Source organism: Leptodactylus fuscus, chromosome 4 (assembly GCF_031893055.1).
Source record: "Leptodactylus fuscus isolate aLepFus1 chromosome 4, aLepFus1.hap2, whole genome shotgun sequence".
NCBI classification, from domain to species: domain Eukaryota; kingdom Metazoa; phylum Chordata; class Amphibia; order Anura; family Leptodactylidae; genus Leptodactylus; species Leptodactylus fuscus.
The window spans coordinates 222,331,956-222,347,976 of record NC_134268.1 but is presented as its reverse complement, the minus strand read 5'-3'; the positions used below and the strand labels follow the sequence as shown (position 1 = coordinate 222,347,976).

At 46.3% G+C, this 16,021-nt stretch overlaps 1 protein-coding gene across 1 annotated transcript in view; it reads left to right on the top strand.

The window, feature by feature from the left end:
- Window positions 1-16,021, top strand: part of NBEAL2 (neurobeachin like 2) — a 74,149-nt gene that overhangs the window by 40,525 nt on the left and 17,603 nt on the right. The window contains exons 43-54 of the mRNA XM_075271839.1: window positions 949-1,058; window positions 1,149-1,266; window positions 1,358-1,455; window positions 1,704-1,820; window positions 1,931-2,020; window positions 2,099-2,208; window positions 5,058-5,230; window positions 5,321-5,415; window positions 5,498-5,614; window positions 5,826-5,987; window positions 6,079-6,227; window positions 6,450-6,585. Of these exons, the coding sequence (XP_075127940.1) occupies window positions 949-1,058; window positions 1,149-1,266; window positions 1,358-1,455; window positions 1,704-1,820; window positions 1,931-2,020; window positions 2,099-2,208; window positions 5,058-5,230; window positions 5,321-5,415; window positions 5,498-5,614; window positions 5,826-5,987; window positions 6,079-6,227; window positions 6,450-6,585 (1,475 nt within the window). The remainder of the gene's footprint in view (window positions 1-948; window positions 1,059-1,148; window positions 1,267-1,357; window positions 1,456-1,703; window positions 1,821-1,930; window positions 2,021-2,098; window positions 2,209-5,057; window positions 5,231-5,320; window positions 5,416-5,497; window positions 5,615-5,825; window positions 5,988-6,078; window positions 6,228-6,449; window positions 6,586-16,021) is intronic.

Genomic DNA, 16,021 nt, shown 5'->3' with positions numbered 1-16,021 from the left:
TTCAGGGTGTGGGCTCTGGGGAGGGGTCAGGGTGTGGGCTCAGGGGAGGGGGTCAGGGTGTGGGCTCTGGGGAAGGGTCAGGGTGTGGGCTCTGGGGAAGGGTCAGGGTGTGGGCTCTGGGGAAGGGTCAGGGTGTGGGCTCTGGGGAAGGGTCAGGGTGTGGGCTCTGGGGAAGGGTCAGGGTGTGGGCTCTGGGGAAGGGTCAGGGTGTGGGCTCTGGGGAAGGGTCAGGGTGTGGGCTCTGGGGAAGGGTCAGGGTGTGGGCTCTGGGGAAGGGTCAGGGTGTGGGCTCTGGGGAAGGGTCAGGGTGTGGGCTCTGGGGAAGGGTCAGGGTGTGGGCTCTGGGGAAGGGTCAGGGTGTGGGCTCTGGGGAAGGGTCAGGGTGTGGGCTCTGGGGAAGGGTCAGGGTGTGGGCTCTGGGGAAGGGTCAGGGTGTGGGCTCTGGGGAAGGGTCAGGGTGTGGGCTCTGGGGAAGGGTCAGGGTGTGGGCTCTGGGGAAGGGTCAGGGTGTGAGCTCAGGGGAGGGATCAGGGTGTGAGCTCAGGGGAGGGATCAGGGTGTGAGCTCAGGGGAGGGGTCAGGGTGGGCTTGGGGAGGGGTCAGGGTGGGCTTGGGGAGGGGTCAGGGTGTGAGCTCTGGGAAAGGTCAGGGTGTGAGCTCAGGGGAGGGATCAGGGTGGGCTCTGGGGAGGGGTCAGGGTGTGGGCTCTGGGGAGGGGTCAGGGTGTGAGCTCTGGGAAAGGTCAGGGTGTGAGCTCTGGGGAGGGATCAGGGTGGGCTTGGGGAGGGGTCAGGGTGTGGGCTCTGGGAAAGGTCAGGGTGTGAGCTCAGGGGAGGGGTCAGTGTGGGCTCAGGGGAGGGGTCAGGGTGTGGGCTTGAGGTAAAAGCCAGTGGGTAGCTCAGGGGAGCGGTCAGAATTTAGAGTAACCCCGCCCTTCACTTCTTCCAGCTTTTGACCTCGGTTGCCTCCAGATCTCTAACGGTAAGGTGGATGACGTGGTGTTGCCGCGCTGGGCCTCGTCTCGGGAGGATTTCATCTGTAAGCACCGGCAGGCTCTGGTAAGTTCCCCTCTGACCCCACCACCACATCGCTATCATGATGGCCGCCGCTTGCGGTAATAACTGGCGTGTTGTTGTCGCTTTCTGCAGGAATCGGAGTACGTCTCGGCCCATCTTCATGAATGGATAGATCTGATCTTCGGGTACAAGCAGCGGGGCGAGGCGGCCGTGGAAGCGCTGAATGTCTTCTATTATTGCACGTATGAGGGTGAGAGGATGCGGGAGATAGCGCCGCCGTGTGGAGGGAGGATGGCGGTCCTGAATCCCTCCGCTCAGGTCTGACCTTCTCTCTCTTGCAGGTGTGGTGGACTTGGACAATATTGTGGATGAGACAGAGCGGAAAGCGCTCGAGGGGATCATCAGCAACTTTGGGCAGACCCCCTGCCAGCTCCTCAAGGTATCGTCTGTTCTATAGGTCTCCACCCACATGGTATAGAGCCAACCGTGGGTTGTCAGGCTCCTCCCCTTTGAGGCTCCTCCCACAGTGTCCTCCTAAATGTTTATGTTCTTGTAGTTCTCTATGTAACCTGCTGAGCGTATTCACAAGCAGTGCTGCAGTGTAAAGCATGGGGGCAGGGGATTGTCATTAAGGTTCACTTTAATGGCGGCTTTCATGTTGTCTACCATGTAATGTCCTCCCTGCAGGAGCCTCACCCGCCGCGACTCTCCGCTGAACACGCCACCAGGAGACTCTCCCGAATGGACACCTACTCCCCCAATCTGTTTGAGAAGTTGTTAGAGCTGAAGCCTTTCTTTGTGGAGGTGAGGACCTTGAGGTCACATGGTCTGTGGTCCTCACCGCCACATCTGGAGAGTTGTCATACTGCTTGTGTAATGAAGCAGCCATGTAACTCCATGTGTCCACCCCACAGGGTATGATGGAAGGGGTCCCGCTGGTGCAGGCCGTCGTCCCCAAACACCAAGCCCATTCCTTCATGACGCAGGGGTCTCCCGATGTGCTGGTGAGTTATCAGTGGAGACGTCATAGACCCGTAGATCCTGATTCTGATACCTGATGACCTCCGCCTCTCCTCCCACAGGTCACGGTCAGTGCAAATGGTCTTCTGGGCACTCATGGCTGGCTGCCCTATGACAAGAACTTCTCCAATTACTTCAGCTTCACCAAGGACCCCACTGTCTCCAACGTCAAGTGAGTATCTCCCTGGACCCTCCCTCATATGGCACCACCTGACCAAACTGGAGAGAGGTGGTGCCCTAATTTAAGACTTGGCTCTAAATTAGGTTGAGGTGGTCTTTGCTCCTCTCACTTCCTACTTGACCTGATGAGGTTGTCCTAGTTTGGTATCTTGGGGTGGTTCTTATTCCTCTTACTCCTGCTTGACCTGATGAGGTTGTCCTAGTTTGGTATCCTGGGGTGGTCCTTGTTCCTCTTACTCCTGCTTGACCTGATGAGGTTGTCCTAGTTTGGTATGTTGGGGTGGTCTTTGTTCCTCTTACTCCTACTTGACCTGATGAGGTTGTCCTAGTTTGGTATGTTGGGGTGGTCCTTGTTCCTCTTACTCCTGCTTGACCTGATGAGGTTGTCCTAGTTTGGTATCTTGGAGTGGTCCTTGTTCCTCTTACTCCTGCTTGACCTGATGAGGTTGCCCTAGTTTGGTATCTTGGAGTGGTCCTTGTTCCTCTTACTCCTACTTGACCTGATGAGGTTGCTCTAGTTTGGTATCTTGGGGTGGTCCTTGTTCCTCGTACCCCTTCTTGACCTGATGAGGTTGTCCTAGTTTGGTATCTTGGGGTGGTCCTTGTTCCTCGTACCCCTGCTTGATCTGATGAGGTTGTCCTAGTTCGGTATCTTGGGGTGGTCCTTGTTCCTCTTACCCCTGCTTGACCTGATGAGGTTGTCCTAGTTTGGTATCTTGGGGTGGTCCTTGTTCCCCGTACCCCTGCTTGACCTGATGAGGTTGTCCTAGTTTGGTATGTTGGGGTGGTCCTTGTTCCTCTTACTCCTGCTTGACCTGATGAGGTTGTCCTAGTTTGGTATCTTGGAGTGGTCCTTGTTCCTCTTACTCCTACTTGACCTGATGAGGTTGCCCTAGTTTGGTATCTTGGAGTGGTCCTTGTTCCTCTTACTCCTACTTGACCTGATGAGGTTGCTCTAGTTTGGTATCTTGGGGTGGTCCTTGTTCCTCGTACCCCTTCTTGACCTGATGAGGTTGTCCTAGTTTGGTATCTTGGGGTGGTCCTTGTTCCTCGTACCCCTGCTTGACCTGATGAGGTTGTCCTAGTTTGGTATGTTGGGGTGGTCCTTGTTCCTCTTACTCCTGCTTGACCTGATGAGGTTGCTCTAGTTTGGTATCTTGGGGTGGTCCTTGTTCCTCGTACCCCTTCTTGACCTGATGAGGTTGTCCTAGTTTGGTATCTTGGGGTGGTCCTTGTTCCTCGTACCCCTGCTTGATCTGATGAGGTTGTCCTAGTTTGGTATGTTGGGGTGGTCTTTGTTCCTCGTACCCCTGCTTGACCTGATGAGGTCCTAGTTTGGTATCTTGGGGTGGTTCTTATTCCTCTTACTCCTGCTTGACCTGATGAGGTTGTCCTAGTTTGGTATCCTGGGGTGGTCCTTGTTCCTCTTACTCCTGCTTGACCTGATGAGGTTGTCCTAGTTTGGTATCTTGGGGTGGTTCTTATTCCTTGTACTCCTGCTTGGCCTGATGAGGTTGCCCTAGTTTGGTATCTTGGAGTGGTCCTTGTTCCTCTTACCCCTGCTTGACCTGATGAGGTTGCCCTAGTTTGGTATCTTGGAGTGGTCCTTGTTCCTCTTACTCCTGCTTGACCTGATGAGGTTGTCCTAGTTTGGTATGTTGGGGTGGTCTTTGTTCCTCGTACCCCTGCTTGACCTGATGAGGTTGCCCTAGTTTGGTATCTTGGAGTGGTCCTTGTTCCTCTTACTCCTGCTTGACCTGACGAGGTTGTCCTAGTTTGGTGTCTTAGGGTGATCTTTGTTCCTCTTAAACCTGCTTGACCTGATGAGGTTGTCCTAGTTTGGTATCTTGGGGTAGTCCTTGTTCCTCTTACTCCTGCTTGACTTGATGAGGTTGCCCTAGTTTGGTATCTTGGAGTGGTCCTTGTTCCTCTTACCCCTGCTTGACCTGATGAGGTTGCCCTAGTTTGGTATCTTGGAGTGGTCCTTGTTCCTCTTACTCCTGCTTGACCTGATGAGGTTGTCCTAGTTTGGTATGTTGGGGTGGTCTTTGTTCCTCGTACCCCTGCTTGACCTGATGAGGTTGCCCTAGTTTGGTATCTTGGAGTGGTCCTTGTTCCTCTTACTCCTGCTTGACCTGACGAGGTTGTCCTAGTTTGGTGTCTTAGGGTGATCTTTGTTCCTCTTAAACCTGCTTGACCTGATGAGGTTGTCCTAGTTTGGTATCTTGGGGTAGTCCTTGTTCCTCTTACTCCTGCTTGACTTGATGAGGTTGCCCTAGTTTGGTATCTTGGAGTGGTCCTTGTTCCTTTTACTCCTACTTGACCTGATGAGGTTGCCCTAGTTTGGTATCTTGGGGTGGCCCTTGTTCCTCTTACTCCTGCTTGACCTGACGAGGTTGTCCTAGTTTGGTATCTTGGGGTGGTCCTTGTTCCTCGTACCCCTGCTTGACCTGATGAGGTTGTCCTAGTTTGGTATCTTGGGGTGGTCCTTGTTCCTCTTACTCCTGCTTGACCTGACGAGGTTGTCCTAGTTTGGTGTCTTAGGGTGATCTTTGTTCCTCTTAAACCTGCTTGACCTGATGAGGTTGTCCTAGTTTGGTATCTTGGGGTAGTCCTTGTTCCTCTTATCCCTGCTTGACCTGATGAGGTTGCCCTAGTTTGGTATCTTGGGGTGGTCCTTGTTCCTCTTACCCCTGCTTGACCTGATGAGGTTGTCCTAATTTGGTATCTTGGGGTGATCCTAGTTCCTCTTACCCCTGCTTGACCTGATGAGGTTGTCTCCTTAGCCTTGGTCAGTAGATGGAGGTCAGGATCTCGTTGACCACCTCTTTCTGTATTTAGGACTCACCGCTTCCTCTCTGGCCCCTTTGCCTTGGGCGCGGAGTTGTCCTCCCGGATCCTGGTGGTGTCTCATGATGCCAAGTTACTGTTCAGCGGTGGACACTGGGACAACAGCCTGCGGGTCACCTCGCTGAGCAGGGGAAAGGTCATCGCCCACATCACCAGACATATCGGTAACTATTGTTTGGGGTCGTAGATGACACTTGAGATTTGGGGTTCTCCATATTTACACCAAGGTCTGATCTTACCTGTCTCTGGGGCAGATGTGGTGACGTGCCTGGCTCTGGACCTCTGTGGGATTTACCTTATCTCCGGCTCCCGGGACACGACGTGCATGATCTGGGAGGTTCTGCAGCAGGTGAGGCGCCTCGCTCTTCTAACCTCACATTCCCCTTACTATTGGGGTACGGTACATTGACGATGGATTTCTCTCCGGCCAGGGTGGACTTTCTTCGGGATTGTCTCCTAAGCCTGTGCAGGTCCTGTACGGCCACAACGATGAGGTGACCTGTGTGGACATCAGCACCGAGCTGGACATGGCCGTCTCTGGAGCCAAGGTGGGGTCACGTCCTTTAGTCTTCTATTTCAGGGGTTCAGCTGCTGTGAACTACAACTCCCAGCATGCTCCATGTACATCTATGGGGGTTCCAAGAGCTGTAGAGCATGATGGGAGTTTTTGCTGCGCACCCCCTGGAGTGCTGGTGGTTGCTGAGCCCTGTCTTATTGCAGTAGTGTCCGCCCTGTGTAACATGTGACCTCTGCCCTCAGGACGGGACAGTCATTGTGCACACCATCCGGCGGGGGCAGTTCATGAGGTGCATTAAGCCCCCCTGTGAGAGTTCGCTGCCGCTGACCATCTCCCACCTCGCTGTGGGCCTGGGGGGGCAGATCGTCTTCCACAGCACCATTGAAGGCCGCAGCTCCCTGAAGGTGAGAACCCCCTATATATGAATGTGGGGGGGGCGGGGGGTTACTGAATATTAGCCTGGTGCCCCCGCCGCTCATGTCTTGTGCCTTCTAGGATAAGTTTGCGCTGCACCTGTACTCTGTGAACGGCAGGCACCTGTCCTCTGTGTCTCTGGAGGAGGAGGCCTCCGCCCTGGCCGTCACCCAAGACTACGTGGTCCTGGGCACTGCGCAGGGCTCTCTGCAGATACGGGACCTCCGCAGGTAAGGAGACACATGGTACATTCATATGGATGTCCTCTAGTCACATCCAGAGCTGCATCTAGCTTCATTGGAAAAGTAGTGTTCACTAGCTAATACCCCAAGTCCTGAGAGATTCCAGGTGATAGCAGAGTTGTGTATGCAGCCCTGGATGTGACTAGAGTATAAGACACAACTGATAAGATAAGCAAATAACCTGGAACCGAACCGCTCCCCTCTCCTCAGCCTTAACCTCGCTGCCACTCCTCTGCCCATGAATGTTCCCGTACACTGCGTGTCTGTGACCAAAGAAAACAGTCACATCCTGGTGGGCCTAGATGATGGGAAGCTGATTGTGGTGGGAGCCGGACAACCCCTGGAGGTGAGAACAAGTGACCGGCAGAATAGTGAGCGCAGCTCTGGAGTATAATACAGGATAAGTAATGCAATGTATGTACACAGTGACTGTACCAGCAGAATAGTGAGCGCAGCTCTGGAGTATAATACAGGATAAGTAATGTAATGTATGTACACAGTGACTGTACCAGCAGAATAGTGAGCGCAGCTCTGGAGTATAATACAGGATAAGTAATGTAATGTATGTACACAGTGACTGTACCAGCAGAATAGTGAGCGCAGCTCTGGAGTATAATACAGGATATGTAATGTATGTACACAGTGACTGCACCAGCAGAATAGTGAGCGCAGCTCTGGAGTATAATACAGAATAAGTAATGTATGTACACAGTGACTGTACCAGCAGAATAGTGAGCGCAGCTCTGGAGTATAATACAGGATAAGTAATGTAATGTATGTACACAGTGACTGTACCAGCAGAATAGTGAGCGCAGCTCTGGAGTATAATACAGGATAAGTAATGTAATGTATGTACACAGTAACTGTACCAGCAGAATAGTGAGCGCAGCTCTGGAGTATAATACAGGATAAGTAATGTAATGTATGTACACAGTGACTGCACCAGCAGAATAGTGAGCGCAGCTCTGGAGTATAATACAGGATAAGTAATGTAATGTATGTACACAGTGACTGTACCAGCAGAATAGTGAGCGCAGCTCTGGAGTATAATACAGGATAAGTAATGTAATGTATGTACACAGTGACTGTACCAGCAGAATAGTGAGCGCAGCTCTGGAGTATAATACAGGATAAGTAATGTAATGTATGTACACAGTGACTGTACCAGCAGAATAGTGAGCGCAGCTCTGGAGTATAATACAGGATAAGTAATGTAATGTATGTACACAGTGACTGTACCAGCAGAATAGTGAGCGCAGCTCTGGAGTATAATACAGGATAAGTAATGTAATGTATGTACACAGTGACTGTACCAGCAGAATAGTGAGCGCAGCTCTGGAGTATAATACAGGATATGTAATGTATGTACACAGTGACTGCACCAGCAGAATAGTGAGCGCAGCTCTGGAGTATAATACAGAATAAGTAATGTATGTACACAGTGACTGTACCAGCAGAATAGTGAGCGCAGCTCTGGAGTATAATACAGGATAAGTAATGTAATGTATGTACACAGTGACTGTACCAGCAGAATAGTGAGCGCAGCTCTGGAGTATAATACAGGATAAGTAATGTAATGTATGTACACAGTAACTGTACCAGCAGAATAGTGAGCGCAGCTCTGGAGTATAATACAGGATAAGTAATGTAATGTATGTACACAGTGACTGCACCAGCAGAATAGTGAGCGCAGCTCTGGAGTATAATACAGGATAAGTAATGTAATGTATGTACACAGTGACTGTACCAGCAGAATAGTGAGCGCAGCTCTGGAGTATAATACAGGATAAGTAATGTGATGTATGTACACAGTGACTGTACCAGCAGAATAGTGAGCGCAGCTCTGGAGTATAATACAGGATAAGTAATGTAATGTATGTACACAGTGACTGCAGCAGCAGAATAGTGAGTGCACCTCTGGAGTATAATACAGGATAAGTAATGTAATGTATGTACACAGTGACTGTACCAGCAGAATAGTGAGTGCAGCTCTGGAGTATAATACAGGATAAGTAATGTAATGTATGTACACAGTGACTGTACCAGCAGAATAGTGAGCACAGCTCTGGAGTATAATACAGGATAAGTAATGTAATGTATGTACACAGTGACTGCACCAGCAGAATAGTGAGCGCAGCTCTGGAGTATAATACAGGATAAGTAATGTAATGTATGTACACAGTGACTGTACCAGCAGAATAGTGAGCACAGCTCTGGAGTATAATACAGGATAAGTAATGTAATGTATGTACACAGTGACTGTACCAGCAGAATAGTGAGTGCAGCTCTGGAGTATAATACAGGATAAGTAATGTAATGTATGTACACAGTGACTGTACCAGCAGAATAGTGAGCGCAGCTCTGGAGTATAATACAGGATAAGTAATGTAATGTATGTACACAGTGACTGCACCAGCAGAATAGTGAGCGCAGCTCTGGAGTATAATACAGAATAAGTAATGTAATGTATGTACACAGTGACTGCAGAATAGTGAGCGCAGCTCTGGAGTATAATACAGGATAAGTAATGTAATGTATGTACACAGTGACTACACCAGCAGAATAGTGAGCGCAGCTCTGGAGTATAATACAGGATAAGTAATGTAATGTATGTACACAGTGACTGCACCAGCAGAATAGTGAGCGCAGCTCTGGAGTATAATACAGGATAAGTAATGTATGTACACAGTGACTGCAGAATAGTGAGCGCAGCTCTGGAGTATAATACAGGATAAGTAATGTAATGTATGTACACAGTGACTGCACCAGCAGAATAGTGAGTGCAGCTCTGGAGTATAATACAGGATAAGTAATGTAATGTATGTACACAGTGACTGTACCAGCAGAATAGTGACCGCAGCTCTGGAGTATAATACAGGAGAAGTAATGTAATGTATGTACACAGTGACTGTACCAGCAGAATAGTGAGCGCAGCTCTGGGGTATAATACAGGATAAGTAATGTAATGTATGTACACAGTGACTGTACCAGCAGAATAGTGAGTGCAGCTCTGGAGTATAATACAGGATAAGTAATGTAATGTATGTACACAGTGACTGTACCAGCAGAATAGTGAGCGCAGCTCTGGAGTATAATGCAGGATAAGTAATGTAATGTATGTACACAGTCACTGTACCAGCAGAATAGAGAGCGCAGCTCTGGAGTATAATGCAGGATAAGTAATGTAATGTATGTACACAGTGACTGTACCAGCAGAATAGTGAGCGCAGCTCTGGAGTATAATACAGGATAAGTAATGTAATGTATGTACACAGTGACTGTACCAGCAGAATAGTGAGCGCAGCTGTGGAGTATAATACAGGATAAGTAATGTAATGTATGTACACAGTGACTGTACCAGCAGAATAGTGAGCGCAGCTGTGGAGTATAATACAGGATAAGTAATGTAATGTATGTACACAGTGACTGTACCAGCAGAATAGTGAGCGCAGCTGTGGAGTATAATACAGGATAAGTAATGTAATGTATGTACACAGTGACTGTACCAGCAGAATAGTGAGCGCAGCTGTGGAGTATAATACAGGATAAATAATGTAATGTATGTACACAGTGACTGTACCAGCAGAATAGTGAGCGCAGCTCTGGAGTATAATACAGGATAAGTAATGTAATGTATGTACACAGTGACTGTACCAGCAGAATAGTGAGCGCAGCTCTGGAGTATAATACAGGATAAGTAATGTAATGTATGTACACAGTGACTGCACCAGCAGAATAGTGAGCGTAGCTGTGGAGTATAATACAGGATAAGTAATGTAATGTATGTACACAGTGACTGTACCAGCAGAATAGTGAGCGCAGCTCTGGAGTATAATACAGGATAAGTAATGTAATGTATGTACACAGTGACTGTACCAGCAGAATAGTGAGCACAGCTCTGGAGTATAATACAGGATAAGTAATGTAATGTGTGTACACAGTGACTGTACCAGCAGAATAGTGAGCACAGCTCTGGAGTATAATACAGGATAAGTAATGTAATGTGTGTACACAGTGACTGTACCAGCAGAATAGTGAGCGCAGCTCTGGAGTATAATACAGGATAAGTAATGTAATGTATGTACACAGTGACTGTACCAGCAGAATAGTGAGCGCAGCTCTGGAGTATAATACAGGATATGTAATGTATGTACACAGTGACTGCACCAGCAGAATAGTGAGCGCAGCTCTGGAGTATAATACAGAATAAGTAATGTATGTACACAGTGACTGTACCAGCAGAATAGTGAGCGCAGCTCTGGAGTATAATACAGGATAAGTAATGTAATGTATGTACACAGTGACTGTACCAGCAGAATAGTGAGCGCAGCTCTGGAGTATAATACAGGATAAGTAATGTAATGTATGTACACAGTAACTGTACCAGCAGAATAGTGAGCGCAGCTCTGGAGTATAATACAGGATAAGTAATGTAATGTATGTACACAGTGACTGCACCAGCAGAATAGTGAGCGCAGCTCTGGAGTATAATACAGGATAAGTAATGTAATGTATGTACACAGTGACTGTACCAGCAGAATAGTGAGTGCACCTCTGGAGTATAATACAGGATAAGTAATGTAATGTATGTACACAGTGACTGTACCAGCAGAATAGTGAGTGCAGCTCTGGAGTATAATACAGGATAAGTAATGTAATGTATGTACACAGTGACTGTACCAGCAGAATAGTGAGCACAGCTCTGGAGTATAATACAGGATAAGTAATGTAATGTATGTACACAGTGACTGCACCAGCAGAATAGTGACCGCAGCTCTGGAGTATAATACAGGAGAAGTAATGTAATGTATGTACACAGTGACTGTACCAGCAGAATAGTGAGTGCAGCTCTGGAGTATAATACAGGATAAGTAATGTAATGTATGTACACAGTGACTGTACCAGCAGAATAGTGAGCGCAGCTCTGGAGTATAATACAGGATAAGTAATGTAATGTATGTACACAGTGACTGTACCAGCAGAATAGTGAGCGCAGCTCTGGAGTATAATACAGGATAAGTAATGTAATGTATGTACACAGTGACTGCACCAGCAGAATAGTGAGCGCAGCTCTGGAGTATAATACAGAATAAGTAATGTAATGTATGTACACAGTGACTGCAGAATAGTGAGCGCAGCTCTGGAGTATAATACAGGATAAGTAATGTAATGTATGTACACAGTGACTGCACCAGCAGAATAGTGAGCGCAGCTCTGGAGTATAATACAGGATAAGTAATGTAATGTATGTACACAGTGACTGCACCAGCAGAATAGTGAGCGCAGCTCTGGAGTATAATACAGGATAAGTAATGTATGTACACAGTGACTGCAGAATAGTGAGCGCAGCTCTGGAGTATAATACAGGATAAGTAATGTAATGTATGTACACAGTGACTGCACCAGCAGAATAGTGAGTGCAGCTCTGGAGTATAATACAGGATAAGTAATGTAATGTATGTACACAGTGACTGTACCAGCAGAATAGTGACCGCAGCTCTGGAGTATAATACAGGAGAAGTAATGTAATGTATGTACACAGTGACTGTACCAGCAGAATAGTGAGCGCAGCTCTGGGGTATAATACAGGATAAGTAATGTAATGTATGTACACAGTGACTGTACCAGCAGAATAGTGAGTGCAGCTCTGGAGTATAATACAGGATAAGTAATGTAATGTATGTACACAGTGACTGTACCAGCAGAATAGTGAGCGCAGCTCTGGAGTATAATGCAGGATAAGTAATGTAATGTATGTACACAGTGACTGTACCGGCAGAATAGTGAGCGCAGCTCTGGAGTATAATGCAGGATAAGTAATGTAATGTATGTACACAGTGACTGTACCAGCAGAATAGTGAGCGCAGCTCTGGAGTATAATGCAGGATAAGTAATGTAATGTATGTACACAGTCACTGTACCAGCAGAATAGAGAGCGCAGCTCTGGAGTATAATGCAGGATAAGTAATGTAATGTATGTACACAGTGACTGTACCAGCAGAATAGTGAGCGCAGCTCTGGAGTATAATACAGGATAAGTAATGTAATGTATGTACACAGTGACTGTACCAGCAGAATAGTGAGCGCAGCTGTGGAGTATAATACAGGATAAGTAATGTAATGTATGTACACAGTGACTGTACCAGCAGAATAGTGAGCGCAGCTGTGGAGTATAATACAGGATAAGTAATGTAATGTATGTACACAGTGACTGTACCAGCAGAATAGTGAGCGCAGCTCTGGAGTATAATACAGGATAAGTAATGTAATGTATGTACACAGTGACTGTACCAGCAGAATAGTGAGCGCAGCTGTGGAGTATAATACAGGATAAATAATGTAATGTATGTACACAGTGACTGTACCAGCAGAATAGTGAGCGCAGCTCTGGAGTATAATACAGGATAAGTAATGTAATGTATGTACACAGTGACTGTACCAGCAGAATAGTGAGCGCAGCTCTGGAGTATAATACAGGATAAGTAATGTAATGTATGTACACAGTGACTGCACCAGCAGAATAGTGAGCGTAGCTGTGGAGTATAATACAGGATAAGTAATGTAATGTATGTACACAGTGACTGTACCAGCAGAATAGTGAGCGCAGCTCTGGAGTATAATACAGGATAAGTAATGTAATGTATGTACACAGTGACTGTACCAGCAGAATAGTGAGCACAGCTCTGGAGTATAATACAGGATAAGTAATGTAATGTGTGTACACAGTGACTGTACCAGCAGAATAGTGAGCACAGCTCTGGAGTATAATACAGGATAAGTAATGTAATGTGTGTACACAGTGACTGTACCAGCAGAATAGTGAGCGCAGCTCTGGAGTATAATACAGGATAAGTAATGTAATGTATGTACACAGTGACTGTACCAGCAGAATAGTGAGCGCAGCTCTGGAGTATAATACAGGATATGTAATGTATGTACACAGTGACTGCACCAGCAGAATAGTGAGCGCAGCTCTGGAGTATAATACAGAATAAGTAATGTATGTACACAGTGACTGTACCAGCAGAATAGTGAGCGCAGCTCTGGAGTATAATACAGGATAAGTAATGTAATGTATGTACACAGTGACTGTACCAGCAGAATAGTGAGCGCAGCTCTGGAGTATAATACAGGATAAGTAATGTAATGTATGTACACAGTGACTGTACCAGCAGAATAGTGAGCGCAGCTCTGGAGTATAATACAGGATAAGTAATGTAATGTATGTACACAGTGACTGCACCAGCAGAATAGTGAGCGTAGCTGTGGAGTATAATACAGGATAAGTAATGTAATGTATGTACACAGTGACTGTACCAGCAGAATAGTGAGCGCAGCTCTGGAGTATAATACAGGATAAGTAATGTAATGTATGTACACAGTGACTGTACCAGCAGAATAGTGAGCACAGCTCTGGAGTATAATACAGGATAAGTAATGTAATGTGTGTACACAGTGACTGTACCAGCAGAATAGTGAGCACAGCTCTGGAGTATAATACAGGATAAGTAATGTAATGTGTGTACACAGTGACTGTACCAGCAGAATAGTGAGCGCAGCTCTGGAGTATAATACAGGATAAGTAATGTAATGTATGTACACAGTGACTGTACCAGCAGAATAGTGAGCGCAGCTCTGGAGTATAATACAGGATATGTAATGTATGTACACAGTGACTGCACCAGCAGAATAGTGAGCGCAGCTCTGGAGTATAATACAGAATAAGTAATGTATGTACACAGTGACTGTACCAGCAGAATAGTGAGCGCAGCTCTGGAGTATAATACAGGATAAGTAATGTAATGTATGTACACAGTGACTGTACCAGCAGAATAGTGAGCGCAGCTCTGGAGTATAATACAGGATAAGTAATGTAATGTATGTACACAGTAACTGTACCAGCAGAATAGTGAGCGCAGCTCTGGAGTATAATACAGGATAAGTAATGTAATGTATGTACACAGTGACTGCACCAGCAGAATAGTGAGCGCAGCTCTGGAGTATAATACAGGATAAGTAATGTAATGTATGTACACAGTGACTGTACCAGCAGAATAGTGAGTGCACCTCTGGAGTATAATACAGGATAAGTAATGTAATGTATGTACACAGTGACTGTACCAGCAGAATAGTGAGTGCAGCTCTGGAGTATAATACAGGATAAGTAATGTAATGTATGTACACAGTGACTGTACCAGCAGAATAGTGAGCACAGCTCTGGAGTATAATACAGGATAAGTAATGTAATGTATGTACACAGTGACTGTACCAGCAGAATAGTGACCGCAGCTCTGGAGTATAATACAGGAGAAGTAATTAATGTATGTACACAGTGACTGTACCAGCAGAATAGTGAGTGCAGGTCTGGAGTATAATACAGGATAAGTAATGTAATGTATGTACACAGTGACTGTACCAGCAGAATAGTGAGCGCAGCTCTGGAGTATAATACAGGATAAGTAATGTAATGTATGTACACAGTGACTGTACCAGCAGAATAGTGAGCGCAGCTCTGGAGTATAATACAGGATAAGTAATGTAATGTATGTACACAGTGACTGCACCAGCAGAATAGTGAGCGCAGCTCTGGAGTATAATACAGAATAAGTAATGTAATGTATGTACACAGTGACTGCAGAATAGTGAGCGCAGCTCTGGAGTATAATACAGGATAAGTAATGTAATGTATGTACACAGTGACTGCACCAGCAGAATAGTGAGCGCAGCTCTGGAGTATAATACAGGATAAGTAATGTAATGTATGTACACAGTGACTGCACCAGCAGAATAGTGAGCGCAGCTCTGGAGTATAATACAGGATAAGTAATGTATGTACACAGTGACTGCAGAATAGTGAGCGCAGCTCTGGAGTATAATACAGGATAAGTAATGTAATGTATGTACACAGTGACTGCACCAGCAGAATAGTGAGTGCAGCTCTGGAGTATAATACAGGATAAGTAATGTAATGTATGTACACAGTGACTGTACCAGCAGAATAGTGACCGCAGCTCTGGAGTATAATACAGGAGAAGTAATGTAATGTATGTACACAGTGACTGTACCAGCAGAATAGTGAGCGCAGCTCTGGGGTATAATACAGGATAAGTAATGTAATGTATGTACACAGTGACTGTACCAGCAGAATAGTGAGTGCAGCTCTGGAGTATAATACAGGATAAGTAATGTAATGTATGTACACAGTGACTGTACCAGCAGAATAGTGAGTGCAGCTCTGGAGTATAATACAGGATAAGTAATGTAATGTATGTACACAGTGACTGTACCAGCAGAATAGTGAGCGCAGCTCTGGAGTATAATGCAGGATAAGTAATGTAATGTATGTACACAGTGACTGTACCGGCAGAATAGTGAGCGCAGCTCTGGAGTATAATGCAGGATAAGTAATGTAATGTATGTACACAGTGACTGTACCAGCAGAATAGTGAGCGCAGCTCTGGAGTATAATGCAGGATAAGTAATGTAATGTATGTACACAGTCACTGTACCAGCAGAATAGAGAGCGCAGCTCTGGAGTATAATGCAGGATAAGTAATGTAATGTATGTACACAGTGACTGTACCAGCAGAATAGTGAGCGCAGCTCTGGAGTATAATACAGGATAAGTAATGTAATGTATGTACACAGTGACTGTACCAGCAGAATAGTGAGCGCAGCTCTGGAGTATAATACAGGATAAGTAATGTAATGTATGTACACAGTGACTGCACCAGCAGAATAGTGAGCGTAGCTGTGGAGTATAATACAGGATAAGTAATGTA